At 32.8% G+C, this 19456-nt stretch overlaps 3 protein-coding genes across 5 annotated transcripts; 1 reads left to right on the top strand and 2 right to left on the bottom strand.

The window, feature by feature from the left end:
* The first annotated feature begins 775 nt into the window (after positions 1 to 775).
* AGL20 (AGAMOUS-like 20) lies at positions 776 to 4824 on the top strand. Of its 3 annotated transcripts, none has more exons than XM_012988181.2 (8): positions 776 to 890; positions 1394 to 1598; positions 3424 to 3505; positions 3609 to 3670; positions 3806 to 3905; positions 4027 to 4068; positions 4246 to 4287; positions 4507 to 4824. In XM_012988181.2, the coding sequence occupies exons 2-8, from the start codon at positions 1417 to 1419 to the stop codon at positions 4648 to 4650; spliced, it is 654 nt and encodes a 217-aa protein (XP_012843635.1). In that variant the 5' UTR covers positions 776 to 890; positions 1394 to 1416; the 3' UTR covers positions 4651 to 4824. The 3 variants fall into 3 exon arrangements, with proteins under 3 accessions (XP_012843635.1, XP_012843634.1, XP_088670076.1); XM_012988180.2 differs by lacking the exon at positions 776 to 890 and adding an exon at positions 965 to 1183; XM_088813950.1 differs by lacking the exon at positions 776 to 890 and adding an exon at positions 977 to 1060.
* Positions 4825 to 6637: 1813 nt separating this feature from the next.
* AGL6 (AGAMOUS-like 6) lies at positions 6638 to 10291 on the bottom strand. Its single transcript, XM_012988528.2, has 8 exons — positions 9747 to 10291; positions 8190 to 8265; positions 7973 to 8034; positions 7729 to 7828; positions 7516 to 7557; positions 7300 to 7362; positions 7042 to 7187; positions 6638 to 6918 (listed from the first exon to the last, which is right to left on the bottom strand). Exons 1-8 carry the CDS (start codon positions 10028 to 10030, stop codon positions 6831 to 6833), a joined length of 861 nt encoding a protein of 286 aa, XP_012843982.2. The 5' UTR covers positions 10031 to 10291; the 3' UTR covers positions 6638 to 6830.
* A 4016-nt stretch (positions 10292 to 14307) lies between these two features.
* On the bottom strand, positions 14308 to 18506 carry LOC105963736 (Nucleotidyltransferase family protein). The gene is made up of 6 exons (XM_012988179.2): positions 17220 to 18506; positions 15578 to 15946; positions 15259 to 15482; positions 15097 to 15160; positions 14790 to 14986; positions 14308 to 14688 (listed from the first exon to the last, which is right to left on the bottom strand). The coding sequence occupies exons 1-6, from the start codon at positions 18357 to 18359 to the stop codon at positions 14478 to 14480; spliced, it is 2205 nt and encodes a 734-aa protein (XP_012843633.2). The 5' UTR covers positions 18360 to 18506; the 3' UTR covers positions 14308 to 14477.
* Positions 18507 to 19456: the final 950 nt, after the last annotated feature.

Genomic DNA, 19456 nt, shown 5'->3' with positions numbered 1-19456 from the left:
AGAAACTATGTTAAAAGAGAGGACTGAAACAGCATATTATTTTAATAGAGGGGCAGCTGATGGATATGCCTATAAATACTATTATTTATATATATATATTGATGAATCAAGAAAATAAATAAAAAAGGATTAAATATGTGAGTTTTGGGCAATAAAAGTTAGTGGACAAATTAAGAAAGAGTAAGAAGCGAATATAGGGTTGAAAGACTGATTAGGAAAAAGAACTATGATATATGGTAGTAGGGGGGGTGGTGGGGGTGGGGGTGGGGGTGGGGGGTGGGGGGTTGGGTAGGGGGGTGGGTCCCATGTGAAAGGTAAGGCTGTCCCTAAATCTATTGAAACTTTTATTAAAAAATGAGTACATCCAAATGCGTTTTCGATCTCTGATTGGCTGCTTTTTGTACCTTCTGTTACTACTGATATTGACATCTTTCTAACCTTGTACGGACCCCCTCCCTCCCTCCATTTTCTCTTTCTTTCTAATTTCTCACCTTCATACATATATACATATGATGTTGTGTATTTCTTCATATATGTGTGTGTGTGTGTGTGTGTGTGTTATTGTGTGTGTGTGTGTGTGTGTATAGAACACAGCCATGCATGAACTCTTTGTTTCTCTCTCTTCATAATTATTATTATTAGTTCTTGGACTTGACTTAGACTTGGCCAAAACTAGCTACCCAAGAAAGAATTAGGGTGTTTTTTTTTTATTTGATTTTATTTATTTATTTATTAATATATTATTATTTATTTCTTTTGTTGCTGGGGTCTGAATAGGAAAAAAGAGAAGAATATACATAAATAGGAAGAAGCTAGTGTGTGTGTGTGTGTAAAAAAAGTGTGGAATCCCATCCCTCTCTCTCTGTTAAGCCTTTGCTAATTCATAATAAGTAAGTCTTAAATAGAATTATTACTATTGTGTTAATACTTTTCAAGAAACTTACTTTCTCTCACACACACACACACACACACACATATATCAGATTTGTATCTTCCCATTTTTAGGCCTATTTCATCTCTTACCTCCAACCAAAAGTCTCTCTGGGTTTTTGCCATATTTGTAATCATACCCCTCTCTCTCTCTCTTCTCTCTCTTCTTCTTTTTTTACCACACTCTTTTTCTCCTCTCATTTTCACATCACTCATTTTTGGCAAATTCTTACAATACTTTGCACAATCGCAGGTGATGATGATTCAAACATAAAAATATATATATAAATATAACATATAATACAATATCTCTATTTTCTGTTTTTTTTTTTCCTTTCCTTTTGTTCATCTTCATCAAGACTCAATTTTTATTATCATCACAGCCCAGTTCTTGAAGATAAAAATCCAATCTTTAATTTCTTAAATCTTATTGAAAGAGGGTCTTTTTTTTTTTTTTCTCCAGTTTACACGCAGTTGAGTGTGAAAATGGTGAGAGGGAAGACACAGATGAGGCGTATAGAGAACGCAACAAGCAGGCAAGTGACCTTCTCAAAGAGAAGAAATGGGCTGCTCAAGAAAGCATTTGAGCTTTCTGTCCTCTGTGATGCTGAGGTGGCACTCATAATCTTTTCCCCTAGAGGCAAACTCTATGAATTTGCTAGTTCCAGGTAATTTTTTTTTATTACATCATTAGTATTTTCAAATAACTGTCATCAAAATTTTACACACACACACACACATATACATACATATAGATTCTTGTATGGATCTTTATCTCTTTGTCTTTTGCTGATGTTGGATTTGATATCTGAATGTGAAAAAGGTGCAATCTTTAGCATTATTAATGCATTGTTATATATGGGTTTTGTTTCTAAGATCATGATGGCATCTGTTCTTGAAAATCATGATTTTACAGATGTATATGATTTGCTGCTTCCCTCTAATTATATATTTGGGATATGCATTAGTAGATTTCTTGCACAAGAATCCAGTACAAAGTTCTTGTCTTGATTTCATTATGGATTATATATATATATAGATTAACTTATTGAATTTGAGGGCTCATCTAAGATTAAAAAAAAAAACACCAGCTTTTAGATTAAGTTCTTGTGTTAAGATAATTTTCAAGACTTGATTTTTATTTGAAGTCTGAAATAAAAACTTGATTGTATATAAAGAGAAGTGTTGAATGATCACAATTAAACTATATATATCTCAAATTCTCAATAAGTACTATAAGAAAACTATCTTTAAAATTAAATCAACTCTTCTATCTTGAATTATGGTAAATTTAATCAAGACCCTTTCTAGCTAGAGCTAGTAGAGATCCCTATATATTATATATGTATATGTATGTATGTATATGTGTGTGTGTGTGTGTGTGTGTGTGTGTGTGTGTGTGTGTGTGTGTGTGTGTGTGTGTGTGTGTGTGTGTGAGTCAAGGCAGTACCTAGTAAAGCATTTGTCTTTGATCAAGACACCATCCCTCTTCATGTATGTGTCTCCTTTTATGACATGTAGAATCTTTTTGTGCAACCAATGCTTGTACGAAGTTGGATATATATATTTTTGCATATACCAATAAAAATATTGTACCTCTCTATATATATTTCAATAACAACTATTCAGTTAAGATGAACAAATTACAATATAAATAGCATTTTGCAAAATCCTAATTATCGATTTCTCGTTTTGTTCACATCGCAAAGTATATAAATATCATACGGAGGGAGGTGTGTGGCATCGATGCATTGAGATAAAGCATAAAATGCAACAAACAATTGGTCTATAAATTTCAATTGTAACAAGGTTTAGGGTAATGTTAGTAATTAAATTAAAGTGGCGAAAAGAATTAATCGATCGGGGAGTGATGTCCCCTTGTCTTCTTCGGTTCTGTAGAACCTACCCACGTGGTGAAATACACCATGTAGTTTTACATCATTCATCTACACATAATAACACACACACACACACACATGGGTATGTGTGGTTAGTTGGTAGTTATTATATAGATCTACGGTATGAAACCACATTGTGTATTTCACCAGTTGTACGATCTTATCAGCAGTCTTCTTCTTCCCTATATTTATGTTGAAAGTTTTTAATTTTGTAATTGTTGTGATTTCTTTTGTTTTAAAACATAAGCCCCAAATTAGAGCTAGGGTTTTGACCTTGAACAAAGAATTGACCTTCCAATTTGTAATTGTAAGGAAATAAGTACAAGTAAATGTTATAGAAACTAAAGTTCTTAATTATTAGTGTATATATATATATTATATATCAATATTTGTTGATTATCATGGGGGTGATATTATAGTTAATTAGATTAAATTATATGTTAATTAAAAATTAATGCATAACCATTTGATTTTTTTTTTCATATATTTAATTAGAAAATATCATCCTATTAATGGCTTCTTTTAAAGATTTATTCATTTCGAATAAATTGAGGATTAAATTGTATTTTGGTACGCGCATATATAAACTTCGCAGCATGCATGACACGATTGATCGATACCAAAAATATACGAAAGAGATTCAAGCTCACAAACCCCCCGAAGAACATAATATGCAGGTTATATTTTAATCCGATGTTCTTGAATTCCTCGTGTATATAAAAAAAAAAAATTAGTGCATTTTTCACATGTCGATTGTTAACATGTGACCGAAAATTGCAGCAATTAAAGCACGAAGCAGCATGTATGATGAAAAAGATCGAGCAGCTTGAAGCATCGAAAAGGTCTGATTTTTTTTTATTTTTTTTTTAAATTTAATACAAACCTTGTTACACTTTTTAATTTGCTAGTAATTATCGAGAAAAATAAATAAATAATTAAATAAATCTGATATCTGATTATTTATATATACTTTTTAGAAAGCTACTTGGTGAAGGTTTAGGTGCATGCACCTTCGAAGAACTGCAGCAGATAGAACAGCAGCTCGAGCGCAGCGTCGGTACCATTCGTGCAAGAAAGGTATATATATATATATATATATATATATATATATATATATATATATATATTTATATATATATATATATTACGGAATGTGATCGATAATTCAATTTATGTATTAATTTATTTGTGGATTCAGATGCAAGTATACAAGCAGCAGATTGAGCAGTTGAAAGAAAAGGTAATCTATATATGTGGTTTAAATTTATTACAATTAGAGTTGCAAGAAATATTGTGAAATAGGGTTTAAATTGCAAATCGATATTATCGAGCATCGTGTATAGATACTCGTCGACATGTATGTTTATATGCGCGTTTATATTGTCGTAAATTTTTGTGTTGTTTTAATTATGGCCAGGGGAAAGCCCTCGCTGCTGAAAATGCCATGCTGTGTGATAAGGTATTTTAATTTGCCCTCTTTGCTCCATTTTATTTTTAATTTATTGTCTTTGATCTTTACACAATATCCTTAAATTCAGTACGTAGTACGACGAGATCGAATGAAAATATTATGATTTTAAAACAAATATTGCTACATTAATTCATGAAGGAGGAATAATTATTTCTCCAACCTATGATTTAATGTATTATTTTTTTTTTAATTTATTCTTATTAATAGTTTGGACTCCAAAAACAACAACGGGGATCGAACGAAGAGAGAGCGATTGTGCCGTCGACAGAGATAAGTGAAGTTTCAGATGTCGAGACAGAATTGTTCATTGGACCCCCCGAGACGAGGAACAAGCGTCCTTTCCAGAAATGAATTTTATTTAATTATATGTGAAAAAAATATATTAATTATCCGTTTTTTCGTTTCGCCTTCTGTAAGTTTTATATATAAGTATTTTTCTACATTTGGCTTTACTATTTTCATTTTCAATTAATTAGTTCCTGCTACTTGGAATTACAAATAAATTGCCTATTTTGGAGATGTGAATCATCACATTCTTCTTTGTTTTTTTTTTGCTTGGAATATGTATGCATTGTTCATCAAGTTGGCAATTTATTTATGTTCCTATGTGGAGCTATGTATTAAGTGTATCTATAGCTTCTCTTGATGTGTATCTATACATTGTTTTATGCACTTCAATTTTATAATGTATTTGTGCTTCAGCAATGTTTCGTGTATCGACTGACACCTGTCGGATACTTTTTGGATCAATATTTTTTAAATGTATTTTCCTAATACGTTTTGTATTAGGTAAATCACATTATTTATGTTACTTATCTCTATTATATTTCTGGTTTTTATATATTCACTTACGACATTAATTTTAAGGGTAAATTATGATCACCTCTATGAGGTTAAGTGTATTTACAAAACGAAATTGAGAGATTACATGCATCCCCTTGCAGTTTGTAAGTTTCTTACATTCACTCCCTACAAGAGGAGAGTGTAAATGTAAGAAATCTACAAATTGCAGGAGTGGATGAAATTATTGAAAATAGAGGGGTTTATTCGTAAATAGATCTTACTTTAGGAGGTGATTGTAATTTACCCTAATTTTAAATATCATTGGACCGAGGCACTAACATTGGGCCACACCCACGTGCATTTTAATGGATATTGTAAGCCTCAATTTCTATTTGGGCCTATGCCTCTGTATTTTCTAACTAATGATAAAGGCCCAACAAAAATAATGAATTGTCTAAATTTTTCTTAAATAAAAATTAAAAAAAGAAAACAATTAAATCATGATTTTTTTATTTTTTTATTTCTTTCAATGATTAATTACATTTAATATATCGAACCCACCAGAAGGACGAATTTACCCTTGCAAAATATCACGTGGTACGTCCATGATTTAACATTCCGTCCAAAATTGCTGGAAAGTTGAATTTACGCGGCACTGAGCAACGAATTAACAAACTTAGGTAGAATCGTTTAAGATTTGTGGACAAAGTACAAAATGACCATTAGTTTAGGAGGCAAATTGCATTTTACAAATTTATATATTATAGGGTAAATTACAACCACCCCTGAGGTATGGTCAAATTACGAAAAAACCCATGTTTGGATAATTACATCTACCTCTCAACTATGAATCTTCTTACACCTCCATCTTTATGGTGTCAAATTCAACATAATCATCTAGATTATGTGGAATGTGCTCTAGTTTGTACTCGTTTTGTGTAAAAATACAGTTTCTAATGCTCCACAATATGATATATACAAGTCAAAAAACACATCTTATGATCATCTTGCTTCAAAATGTGGAACTCAAATGGGATAAAACGTGTACAAAATTTATAATATTCCATACAATCAAAAATATTCCACTAAATTTGAAACCACAAGGGTGGACGTGTAAGAAAATTTAAAGTTGAGAGAAGGTTTTGTAATTACCCAAACATGATCAGGTGAGTTTTGTAATTACCCAAACATGAGGGGAGTTTTTGTAATTTATCAATACTCAGGATGATGGTTGTAATTTACCCTATATTATATATAGATAAACAAAAGGGATTTGTGCAAATTTTAATATGTTGATATAAAACTCATATTTAATTTTGTAAATGAAATTGAAAATATTTATTCAATTACAAACCCATCGCCACAACGATTCACCGGCGATAGCACTCCGTCGAGTCTATATGGTTGAGTTCCTTGAGTGACGACCAGCTAGAGCTAGCGACGGGATGTGGCTAAGGAGCTCTACACTGCGAAGACTTGGTCGACGATTTGAAAATCTTCGTACGTATGAACACATTATAAATTCTCCGTTCGATTATGATCATTCGCAAAAAGATAATATTCAATCATTCTTAATATAATACTTCTTAGTAATTAATGACCTATATCATGTAACTTCTCGTTTCTCTTAGGGAAAAGGGAAAAAAAAAAACACACAAAGCCATTTAAATATATAATCATTCAGACAGGAAGAAATTAATACATACATATATATATATATATATATATATAGGAGGTCAAGGTGAAAGTCAAAGGGTCCAGGCTTGGAAGAAATTATTGTCAAGATCCATGCTTCTTGGAGCTGATGACCCTTCTCCAATATCATAGTCATGATACCTGCATGCATTTCATATACATATACATTTATTTATTAATTAATTCTTTTTCATTATATTCTCAATTTTATTTATATATATCCAGACATATACATATACATATACATATACATAATATACATACCCCATTTGCAGAACAGGTTGTGGTTCAATAGTGTCCACTTGTTGGGAAGGTGGCAGTTGGAGATGGAAGCCGCCACCTCCGGCGGCCGATTCGCCGGAGTTCCACGGGCAAGGAAGCCCTCTCATACCTTGTCCTTCTGCCTCAAGCTGCATATTTATTTAATTAGTTTACTAATTTAACATTAATATTTAATAGAACAAAGTAAATGTCAATAATTTCTATAAATTACAATAATATGAATTTGAGATTAATGTATACCGTTGACATTTCGAGTGAGACTCTGATCTTGAGTTGCTTGTTCATGTCTCCCAGCTGGCGCTCCTGTAATGCAAAATAATAATTAATTTATCAATAATCAATATATATTAATCAATAATAGAAGTAAATTAATCTTTATGTAAATATTATGGAAACTACTAATGTTTAAAATATATATATAATTTTTTTTTAAATAAAATCAATATCAATAAATACCTTTCTGCGTAGATCTTCCATTTGTTCCATCATAAGCTGTGTCTGCAATAATTAATTACACAGGCAAACCTTAATACTTGGTTCAAATAATTGTGGTTCAAGATTTGGGAAAATATTTATATATATATATATATATTAAAAGGGATAATATTATTAGTATATCTATAAATATAATAATAAATAAAAAAAGAATAAATAAAAAACAAAAAATACCTTCCTTTGCCTGGCTTGAACAAGGGCAAGTTCAAGCTGTTTTTCAAGATTTTGCAACTCCTTAATACTCAACGGTCCTAAATCTTCTCCCAGCAGATGCCTTTATTTCCCTCCCATCATTCATTTTTCACATCCATCACCATACATATACATACATATATACATACACATATCTGTGTGTGTGTGTGTGTGTGAAAAAATAGTAATTAATTAATTTATTGAATAATAATAATGGGATATTGACCTTTGAGTTCTTTGCAGAGATTCATACTTGGCCTTCAATTTTGAAACCTCTTGGTACCAGCTCTATACATACATACATACATACATACATACATACATACATAAATATATATATATTTTGTACACCAATAAAGAAATTCAATTATATTACTTGATATATATATGTATATATAGGTTAATTAATAATTGGAATATGAAAACTATATAAAAAATTAAACCTGTGTTTCTCTTTCAGCATTGGTTTCTTGAGGATTGAAAGAGCAACGTTGGTACCGTTCGAGTGTCTCCGCCGTGCTGCCGCCGTAAATAAATATATTTAATTATTAGTAAAAAAAAAAGACTAAATAAACAAACTTGAATTCATTATAGGCTACATCATTTTTTTAAATGTAACAAATTAAAGATGTTAATTAAAGAGATATATATGTAATCACCTGGTTGCAGGTCACATTTCCAGTAACAAATATATGTAAGAATCTGAATCTGATTTTTTTTTATTAATTAATTTTTTTTTATTTGTAGAAATATAATAAATTAATAATAATAATCATTACAATTGGAAAGAGTAAAGAAGATGATCTTTGCTGACAGTAATATTTTCAGCTAACAATGAATAATCAGACCAAATTCTTGACCTGAAAAACTCACCTTTTTCAGCTAACAATGGAGACAAACAATATTACGAAACTGACCCTATTTTTTTTTTTTTATATTTATATTTAAATGTTTCACCAATATATATACATATATCATATATGTATATGTGGTGGCGTTGCCAAATAAATAAATAAATAAGAGTCACAATTAATAAAAGATGAAAAGATATCTGAATAAAGACTGGGTTTTTTCACATGCATGATGCAACCCTCTTCTGATCAGATTCAGACCCATTTTAATTTCTTCAATTTTCATTACAATAAAAATAAATACTGCTCAGATTGCACATAGTTAAGCGTGTATGTACGTATCTGCAATTTATATATATACATACCAGCAAAGAAACCACAAGATCTGAGGATGTAAGAGAAACAAGACAAAATTTGACACTGATTTTATTTAAGAAGAGTGATAATATCATTATTTAATTTTTGGTACCCCCACTACAATTTGTGAAGTACATAAAAAAGTGTATGTGTGTGTGTGTCTAGAGAGAGAGAGGAGGAAGAAAAGAGGAGAGAGAAACCCTAGATCTTGCACAGAGGTCCAAGAAAGGGTTTCAAGAATAAGGAAGTTTTCTGATATTTTTAATTTCTGGATTCTCAGAAAAATTAACTCATGTAACGTGTCGATCCCTCATTGGAGATTCAAACACACAAGAGAGAAAAAAAAAAAAGCATCAATCTTGATTCTTGAAGCAATAAACAAATGATAATATAAAAATACAATATTTAAATAAAATAAAATAAAAACTGCAACTCTTTAAGAAATCAGTTGGGTAACAGAAAAAAACCCCAGTTTGATATGATCTGATCCCCAAAACACACTCTTTTCAACCATTCAGAAAATTAAATAATAAAAAAAAAAAAAAAGTAAATCTTCTTTTGGAGTTTACAAGGTATTATGAACAAGGGCTAACATTTACCAGCAAACCAAATTTATTATTTAATATACATATATATATATAAGTATACGCACACACACACACACACACATGACTGGATATTAATGAACACACACAAAACCCATATGTCTGAAATATGTATGCTTATGTAATAACCATACAGAGAGAGAGAGAGAGAGAGAGAGAGAGAGAGAGAGAGAGAGAGAGAGAGAACCTAGTACTGGCAAACTCATAGAGCTTTCCTCGGCTGGAGAAAATGATTAGAGCAACCTCGGCATCACAGAGAACAGAGAGTTCATAAGCTTTCTTGAGAAGACCATTTCTTCTCTTAGAGAAAGTCACCTGTCTGTTTATCTTGTTCTCTATCCTCTTCAATTCCACTCTACCTCTCCCCATTTCCTTCTTCTTCTTATCTTCACTCTCTCTCTGTGTGTATATATATATATGTGTGCAGTAGCTAGGTTTCTGTGTGTGTGTTTTGGTTTTACATATATACATATACAATATATGTATTGTGTGGGGAAGGTGCAGTCAGCAGTGTGTGATGATAAAGTAGGGTGGGGGTGGGGGGTGGGGTGGGGGTGGGGGTAGTACTGAAATTCTTTCCCTTTATGAGTATGTTGAACACTTAGTTCCTGCATATATTTCTTGCAAGAAAATGGCTAAACCTCAACTCTTGCAAGAAAATGGTAATCTCGTAATTCTTTATTTTTGTTCTCTCCCTTTTTCCTATTTTTGCCCCCAATTATGCTCATTTTTTCTGCTCATTTTACATATATATATACATATATATAAAGCTGGAAAAAAGAAAAAAAAAACTTGAGTAGTGCTCTTTTAATATTTTTTCTGTATTTGAGGAATAGAGAGTGAGTCACACGCGCTTTGGTTTCTTTTCACCCCTGAATAATAACGATAATAGTGACCACTGGTCGTTGAATAATTAATATTATTAAATGTATGTGTAAAAGAATAATAAAAAATAAATAAATAAAAATGTTTTGTTTAATTTTATTTAATGAAATAAAAAAAGAGTGGGGCTATAGAATAGGGTGTTGTCCATGTGGAGATGGACTATTGATTTATGGATTTATGGATGTTTACATTGATTTGGACAAGAAACAAGAATGTTTTTATTATATTATATTAGAATTAGACATACACTTTATTAATTAGCATATTTTTTTTAAGTATGTTTAATGTTAAACTAACACATGTATGATATAGTTTGGTATAAATTTGGGCAAATTAGTAATTTTGGTCACATGTGAAGTAAGTCAAATTACGAAAAAACTCATTCTCTTACATGTCAACCCTCATGGTGAAAATTTTACCTACTGAATAAGGGTTTTTGTAAGACAGTAAATAGTTGAGGAGATGATTGTAATTATCCAAATATAAAAGTTATTTTTGTAATTTAATATTATGTGAGGGGATGGCAGTAATTTACCCTATAAATTTATAGTTGGGAAAAAAGAATAGTAAGATGGATATTAACCTATATACGAATATTATTGGATCCAATGGTACTTTATAATTTAGAGTAAAATTACGGCAATTCATGAGATAATGTTAAATTATGAGAAAAAAATTTGTGTTTAGATAATTACAACTATTCCCCTCGACTATATATTTTGTTACAAAAATATCCCGCATTTAGTAGATAAATTTGACACATTAAGAATGAATATGCAAAATAAATAAATAATACATAGTTAAGGGACTAATTGCAATTACACAAATAAAAGGGGTGTTTTGAACTTGGGCCTTATCTTGTGGGGTTGACCCTAATTTAGCCTATAATTTACGTCGTGTTGTTCTGAGTGACTCGTGAGTATTGTACATAACGAAACATCGTAATCATGAGTCAACTCGTATAATATTGATTTTTGAGAAGACGTATACTCTAGATCTAGCCTTAGTTACTTCAATTTAAATGAATAATTGTGACAATATTATTGTTGCGAAAGAAATAAGCCTTAGTTCATCAACCAAAATATTTTAATCCATCAAATTAATTATAACTTTGATTAATTGGACAAATTAGTAGTAATATTTTAAATTTTGACCCTTTTTTTAAAATCAAAGAATAGATGTTCAAACATTTTGATATTTTTTTCCAAATTATTTGACTATTAAAACACATGGGGAAATAGCCATGTGATATGTAGACAAACGAGGAAATTGTGTTTTTCGTGTCACCAAAACAAGTTTCTTGATTAGTATATTGGGTTATTTTTATATCCGGTGAATGTTATAACGGATTTTTTTTTGCTGTTAATCTACGCATACCAATGTGTGTATATGTGTGTTATGTGCTTACAAATGATAAAATTTTATTCGTTGTATTTCACCCTGTATAGGATAATACAACGAGCGTCGATAAAGAGATCCTCAATTCATTATAAATTAAACTCTAATTATAAAAAAAAAAATCTATAGTACATATTAATTTATTTTTTATGGATTAATTATAAGGTAAACTGAGGCAAACCCCTAGATATGGATAAATTACGAAAAAAACTCGTTTGGGTAATTATATTCACTCCCTTCTTTTAACTTTTTTTTACGAAAAAACCCCTCTTGTATTTGGCGTACCGAAATTTCGATTAACAATTTAACATCCCTAAGTTTACCTATAGAGAGGTATTTTTGTAAGATAATACATAGTTGAGGGGGGTTTTCGTAATTTGACCATAACTCAGGGATTGACTGTAATGAAAAAATAAACATAAATTTAATATTTTTTTAACATGGCCTGAATTTTAATTATGTTATTTTTTAAATAGTGCCACTGAATATAATTATTAATCAGTAATAAATATTAAGGTAGGATGTTTTGTGTGGACAACAAACCAGAAAGAGTTGCTTCAGTCGTATGATCAAATCGATGCTACAAAATGGGACCTGATTTGATGTAAAAGGTGACACATTCACCTCTTCTTGTGTCAATCCATACGCCCAATCAATTTCAATTTATGTACCATTAAACATTTGTAATTAATTTTTATTTTATTTCGTTTTATTTTCCCCACCGAAATGACAATACTTATTTATCGATCAACCAATATATTTTCGAACAATTTTTTCTTAATGGCCGACAATTAATAATTAATCGGCTGATAATTTTAACCGACTCATATTTAAATTCGTCGATTTTGGTGATTTTCAATTTTCTTAAAAGTACCAGTTTGGAGTACAATTCACAATTCACATGCTTCTTGCAGAAAAATAAAATTAAATAAAAAAATAAAGAAAGAAAAAGAATAGGCATGACTTTGGTAATATTCTTTATTTGAATTCATGGAAACCTCATAAGAAGCCCCATCTGCTGACTGAAATTTACCACAAATGAGGTGTAAATAGGAAATAAAGTTGATACAATAAACACTCAACAAAAAGAATGGTTGTCACATTTAAGACCATAACACTTTAAACACACACACACACACATACATCTTTTCTAAACGCAGCGATCGAGCCAATATAGGGTCAGGGGGCCATGGACCCCCCAACATTTCTTAAATTTCTATTAAGTTATATAAAAATATATATTTTATTTGTATAGAAAATTAGAAATACATTATGCCTAAATTTGATGATGGTTGATACTAGTGTATGTATATGTATGGATGTATGTATAATGTATGTATGTAGAGAACCATCTTTAGTGGGCAATTGCTAGGCTGTGGTAGTAGTTAGGGGTTTCTATTTATGGAAATATTTTAATGGTCCAACTTGGAAGTGTAATTGCACTTTTTCCAATTTTAGTAAGCCTTCTTTATCAGCTGAGCTTTCACCATTTATTTTTTAACTAATGATAAAATGCCCTAATTGTACCTTCTCTCGTGATTTTTTTCGGTGGGGACCAACTCAAATAATTTCATTTCTATTATCTATATAATATTTTCCCAAATTTATTTAGAAGAGATTTTTATTTATCTTTGACTTTTTATTGCAAAATTTATTTTGCTAATATATATACAATTAAGTGCATTTTTTGAAATATAGTTTTTGAGTGACTTTCACAGTCAACCATACAAGTGCACTGAATAAACTTACACTCTCGTATAATAGGTTGCAAACCATACGAGATACGTAATCATGTGTGTCAAACTCAACCTATCGATCGAGTCAAGGGGTACCGAATTTGGATCAATTGATACAAGTTCAATTACTCCGACCGCTAGGCCGGTCATCGCTTGCGGGATAGTTTTTCGAGTGACTTACGTGCACTGATTCAGACCATGGGACAAGTTATAGAACCAAACTCCAACATGTTTAGACAGATTGAAAATTTCAAAAAAAAAAAATTATTTTATTTTCTCTTTTTTGCATAAACTAAAGAACGAATATTGTACAATATTCAAAGAACTTGGAAATTTAACGAATTGTAAAAAATAAAGAGAAACAAAGCAAACAGAATAAAATATGCGTTGCCTTCAACAACCAGTTTTAAAAGCAAACTTAAATACATATGCTCCACATTAAAATACCCTCAATGCACTTGCAGGACAAAAAAATATATTGTATTATTGAGTACCAATTTAAACACACGTACACTTAGGTGCACCTACACACATATATTATATTATACACTGTACGGAATATCGCAATAAAGATCGATACATTAACCAATTTTTGGGCGGGTATGAGGATTAATGCAAAATGTTACACTGGGTCCCTAAGTACTAATTCACACTGAGTTATAACGTGATTTTACAAGACACGATCCAGAATGAAAGCATAGCAGTGAGCAAGAAGCAGAAACCGAGATGTTATAGTAATGCAAGCCAAACAAAAATTGCACGATATACATATAAAAGATTTTTCCAGCAAAATATTGACATAATCGACCAAGCAATAAATAAATAAATAAAAAACCCTAATAAGTTATGACGACAACCGACGGCAACAAAGGAATATACAAAATAAATAAAAGAAGTTGCTAATTAGGAACATAGGGATGGAACAAAGTGACACAGGGATTAGGGTCATACTGCATGATTTCTGCTGCGCGTTCAAACTCTTCTCGCAGAACCCTAATGCTATACTTGTCGACCACTCTGCCAAGATCGTGAGATACTTCAAACGGATCCTCAATGCATATCAAGTGACGATCGTTGCCAACTCTCCTAGTCCAGTCTTTAGTTCTTTTGCTGTATTTCAAAAATGTTAAGAGAGAGAAAGAGATATAGAGAGGAGAGAGAGAGTGTGTGTGTGTGTGTGTGCATCGAGCAATTGTTTATTTGTTTCTCACCTGAGTGTGCTTCCTGTACGAACAGATACAACGTCGGTTGCATAATCGTGACAATAGGCCCAATAATGGAAGAAGGCCCATACTAAATGAGCAATGCTTTCCCCATTACGGGACCCGAAATTGCCAAGCTTTTCCACTTGATCGAAATAAGCACATTCGACATTGTCTACGTTCCTGAAGTATGTAATATTCATTGCCTGTCAAAGAAAAGGAACAGCAATTTAAAAAAAGAAAAAAAGCAATTAGACGTGATTTTTTACCAGATAACTCTGTACAAAGAATTTAAACGCAGTTTATTATTACATACCTGCAAGCATGGAAGAATGGCAGGTCTACGCTGTTGTAAGAAATGAATGCACATTAACACATACCTGAAATAATATTTGGATATTATATTAGCAAAAAAAATTAAATAAAAACTCATAGGTTGGAATACAAGACAAGATAATTGGTTTGGTTAGATACTCACGCATAGCTCGAGAGTGTTCCTTGGTAAGTTTCATTGACTCCACGTGATTTAGCCCAGTGTTTCACGATAAACGCCAGCTGGCGGAGTCTTACATCTATCCGTGCATAATCATAAAGAAGCTTCGTGTTTACAACAGCCAACATATTGTTCACACAAATGTCGCATGAAATACCAGTAACTGGATCCATGAGTTTCACAACAGGAACTCGTGCACGCGTAAGAGCCTGAAAAACGAAACATGAAACTCCATACTTCATTTATACGACAAAGATAATAAAATATAAAATTTTAAGTGAAATTGGCAGCCGTTATTATTCACCTGCACATTTTGTAGATTGTCTGACTGCAATATATCTGCGAGCTTTAGGACCACCTCGGACTTCTCATTATTCCCAAGTTCTATGGCAAGGCAAACATCAAGATCACTTTTTGAAAAGCCGAATGAATTGGCACATGATCCATAAAGATATAATCGAGCGTCGGGCCACTCTTTGGCAACGAGCTTTTCCAATACAGTTAACAATTGTTTTTGCTTGACCCTTTCTTCATCAGCTGGGATTAACGACTCAAACACTGTCAGAAACTGAGAGTTGAATCTATCTATGTCCTTTCGACATGCTGTCTGCCTTTTAACATGTCTCATCCTTTGACCCATTATCCACTGTCCTCTCTGGTCGGACCTATATTCCTGATCAAAAGGAGCAAATTTGGAATATCAATCGAGAGAAGTTCACATCCACACAAATGTCTGTCGGACATAATCTTCAAAGCTTTAGATAAGGAAAAGAAAATGTATCTAAAGCTTAATTGTTTAAACAAGTCTAGAAAGAATAATGGCAATTAGCACTACAGAATTATAGTGGGAACTTAGACATAAATTATTAATATAGCTGCATAAAAAATTTTAATTCTGATTTTGAAAAATTATCAGAAGTTGAGATAAACATAAGAACCTACAACTTTCATTCCAAATCTTTGGCATAAAACTGAAGACAGAAAATCACTAGTTTAATCAGTTAAGGGTTTTTATCTTTTCATCAAATAGAAACCAGTTCAATTACAAAAGAATATGAAAACGCAATTAAGCTAGGTCCATAAAGAAAAAATTTATGTTTTGCACAAACATATATAAGATAGTCACTCACTCAAGTCAAAATCGAAGAAAATGACAAAGGACAGACCACAAAAAGAAACAGTTAATTCCTTTATTAATCATATGTTGGGCACACATTCCAGGCCAGTGAGGACAACGCAATTTTAGATGAACCGATCTCGACTTACAGATGCTAATGTCGCCAAGTAACAAATACATCCAAGCATATATGTTTACAGTTCCATAGCAGGTTAATTCGGCTGTACTATTCAGAGAGAAATTGAAAGGTTTAACTATACTGTCACTCATCAAATCCAACTCCATACATTAAATCAATAGATTAATTCATTTAGTCTAATTACACGAATGACATTATTAACTTCAAGGTAAGGTACTCGTATTCAATATTTGCTTATGTAAAATCCGAGGCAACAAATTAGTGATTTCAATTCTTTGGCATTTTATCCACTGATGTAGGTCAAATTCTCTCTATCTCTCTCTTGAATTCTTGTAATTCAAACATCAAATTAGTTACAACTTTGGATTTAATCTATCTCAACATTATGTCATGTATAACAGATAATAATTCCTGATTGCCAGTATTAACTAATGCTTCCAAAATCAATAATTCCCAAATCTGTATCACAACAGGATTTACCATTTTTCACTTCCCAGTTGCTATTTAAAACTCTTACACTTTTTGAGCATTCCACCCAAGCAAATAATTACTACCATTCACCTGATTAAATGCCTCAAGAAACCACTAATGGGTCCCGATTTAAGTTAACCATTAGATCTACTAAAACTTGTTCTATTTCAATCAAGAAAACCAGTTTCTCACCATAAACATATACACAATGAAAATTACCTTGTCGTGAGGGTTCTTCTTTTTATCACTCGTCTCACCGGATTCCTCTTCAATTCCTAGAGAGCCCATTTGATCCTCAATACCATTCATCTTACTCTGCACACGATCTCCTTGATTCTTATTATTCTGCCCACCAAATCTCAATTCTTTACCTTTTCCACCATCCTCAACATGAATTCCCATCATAGAACCAGGCGAATTAATCGGATTACTCACCCCGCCATTCTTGTACGAACCACCCGAATTTCCTTTACCTTTATCCACATAATTATCCGGAGTCCTCGTTCCATAGCCATGCTCTCGGTTCCCCACATTCTTTATGTTGTTACTTGAAAATCCAGGGGGAGCCACCGCCCTGTGACTCCCATTATCTCCTTGATTTCTCCTCTCGTTACCACTCGAATTTCCTCGTGAATTTCCGTTGACCTCGTTCATCGGAAACCTGTTCATTCTCCTATCCATACCCAAAACCTCCTCCAAATAAGAGTTCCCAAGTTTGTCCATTGGATGTAAGCTCTGGTGCAGAACATCTCCAGCGTCAGTTTGCAGAATATCGCGATTCAGAGACCCGAAGATGAGATGATTCTGCTCCTGCTGGTGTTGAGCAACGCTTGGCTTGGCAATTTCTCCAAAAACCCCTAATCTCCTTGCGTCTTCACCCAGTGGGATGCGATTGGACTGAAGCTGCTGATGCGCGGCGGCGCTTGGCCTGGAATTGTCTCCGTAAGGCGCCAATTTCCTTGCATCTTCACCCGGCGGGATGCGATTCGACTGGAGATTGAATTGGTGGGGGGCGTAATTGAGTTCCCCAGGTGGTGGGGAGGGGAAATCAGGGTTTAAATTAGGGCGAGCGATAGGGTTTTGCTGGAAGTACTGATGCGGGGCGAAAGGAGGGAACGGTGAGTGATTCCACTGGCGGAACTGGAGATCGGTGCCGTTGGACGGGAAGCCGCCCTGCGGAAGCGGGAAGGTCGGGACAGTGGGGCCCACCGCCGCGACGGCCGGGTCCTGCGAGAATATATCTGGAGTCTGCTGCTGAGACGGAGGAGTAAGATGGCTGAAGTTGGGTGGGTTGCGGAGGAGTTGGAGGAGGAAATCCCCGCCACTCGCCGGCGGCGCGTCGCCTCCTCGGGCATTCATGGTGGGGAAATTATTGAACACAGACGCGGATCCAACTATCTTATATGTACTGTGTATTAATTACTAATTAGTCTTTCAAAATTACTTACTTATTTATTTATTTATTTAAGTTTTATGGAATTATAAATAAATTAAATTTGCACATATAGGTATGGGACAACTATTTAAATACAAAATAAAGAATGTGTTTGATACCAATAAAAGTTCTAGTATGTCTAGAATGTTGTAAAATTAATAAGTGAAAAAAAAAGGAGTAAATTGAAATAAAAATTAAATTTGAAGACTTTTAGCAAATTCCAATAATAAATAAATTGAAATAACTATGGGAATTGGTAAAGCAATTTGAATAGATTGATATTTATATCGTTGTTATTTTATCTTTCTTTCTTATTTATTTTGCGACTATAGATAAAATTTAAAAGATTGGTTGGAATTCTAAAAAATATATAAAAACAATATCCTGTATTAAGTGAGAAAAAAAAATCAAAGTAACTTTTTTTTACATAATTGATTCGATTCAGAAGTTGATCCAGACCTAAAATCCAATTTCCAAAGAGGTCCAATAAGGCATGGCAGCCCAATAAGATTAGTAAAGCCCAGAGAGACGAGCATCTTGGCCCAATGCGCCTAGAAGGAAACCGATAGACTAGTTGCCGATCGTGCTACACTCTGTCGACTATACCGACCTCAATCTCAGCTCCGGTAAGAAGCGCGTTTATTGCTCTGACAAGCGCCAATGACAACAGTTCAATGGCATTTAATGATGAAATAACCGACGACATAGGCCGGAAAGCTCGAGACTGCCATAATGCCAAGATGAGTGGCTCGAATAAGGATGAGAATGGACCTTATTAACATGGAACGTGCGACGAGTTGACATGAAAAGTGAGGCGACATGCTTTCAGCCCAGTTCTTGAGGAATTCTTCGCAACCAGCGAAAGGTAAATATAAGTAAGAACTCACTACTGCTTATGGAATGGGGAGCTTTGATTCGTATACATAACACATTCTCTCACCTTACCAAAATGGTATATCTTCTGAAAACACTATATTTGATGCCTACTAATTTGATAGTCGTACTGCTAACTCTTAATTCT

Source organism: Erythranthe guttata, chromosome 2, assembly GCF_056151865.1.
Source record: "Erythranthe guttata isolate IM_541 chromosome 2, IM_541, whole genome shotgun sequence".
Lineage (NCBI taxonomy): Eukaryota > Viridiplantae > Streptophyta > Magnoliopsida > Lamiales > Phrymaceae > Erythranthe > Erythranthe guttata.
This window is presented reverse-complemented; position numbering and strand designations above follow the sequence as displayed.

Bases quoted from the DNA above. Each gene is read 5' to 3' on its own strand.
- AGL20 (XM_012988181.2), top strand. From the start codon at position 1,417: ATGGTGAGAGGGAAGACACAGATGAGGCGTATAGAGAACGCAACAAGC. The intron at 4,069-4,245 runs GTAATCTATATA...AATTATGGCCAG, and splicing joins TTGAGCAGTTGAAAGAAAAG to GGGAAAGCCCTCGCTGCTGA. The intron at 4,288-4,506 runs GTATTTTAATTT...TCTTATTAATAG, and splicing joins ATGCCATGCTGTGTGATAAG to TTTGGACTCCAAAAACAACA.
- AGL6 (XM_012988528.2), bottom strand. From the start codon at position 10,030: ATGTATATATGTAAAACCAAAACACACACACAGAAACCTAGCTACTGC. The intron at 7,363-7,515 runs GTATTTATTGAT...TTTGCATTACAG, and splicing joins TGGAAGATCTACGCAGAAAG to GAGCGCCAGCTGGGAGACAT. The intron at 6,919-7,041 runs GTATGTATATTA...AAATGCATGCAG, and splicing joins CAACCTGTTCTGCAAATGGG to GTATCATGACTATGATATTG.
- LOC105963736 (XM_012988179.2), bottom strand. From the start codon at position 18,359: ATGAATGCCCGAGGAGGCGACGCGCCGCCGGCGAGTGGCGGGGATTTC. The intron at 15,161-15,258 runs GTGAGTATCTAA...ATATTATTTCAG, and splicing joins GGAACACTCTCGAGCTATGC to GTATGTGTTAATGTGCATTC. The intron at 14,987-15,096 runs GTATGTAATAAT...TTTCTTTGACAG, and splicing joins CCATTCTTCCATGCTTGCAG to GCAATGAATATTACATACTT.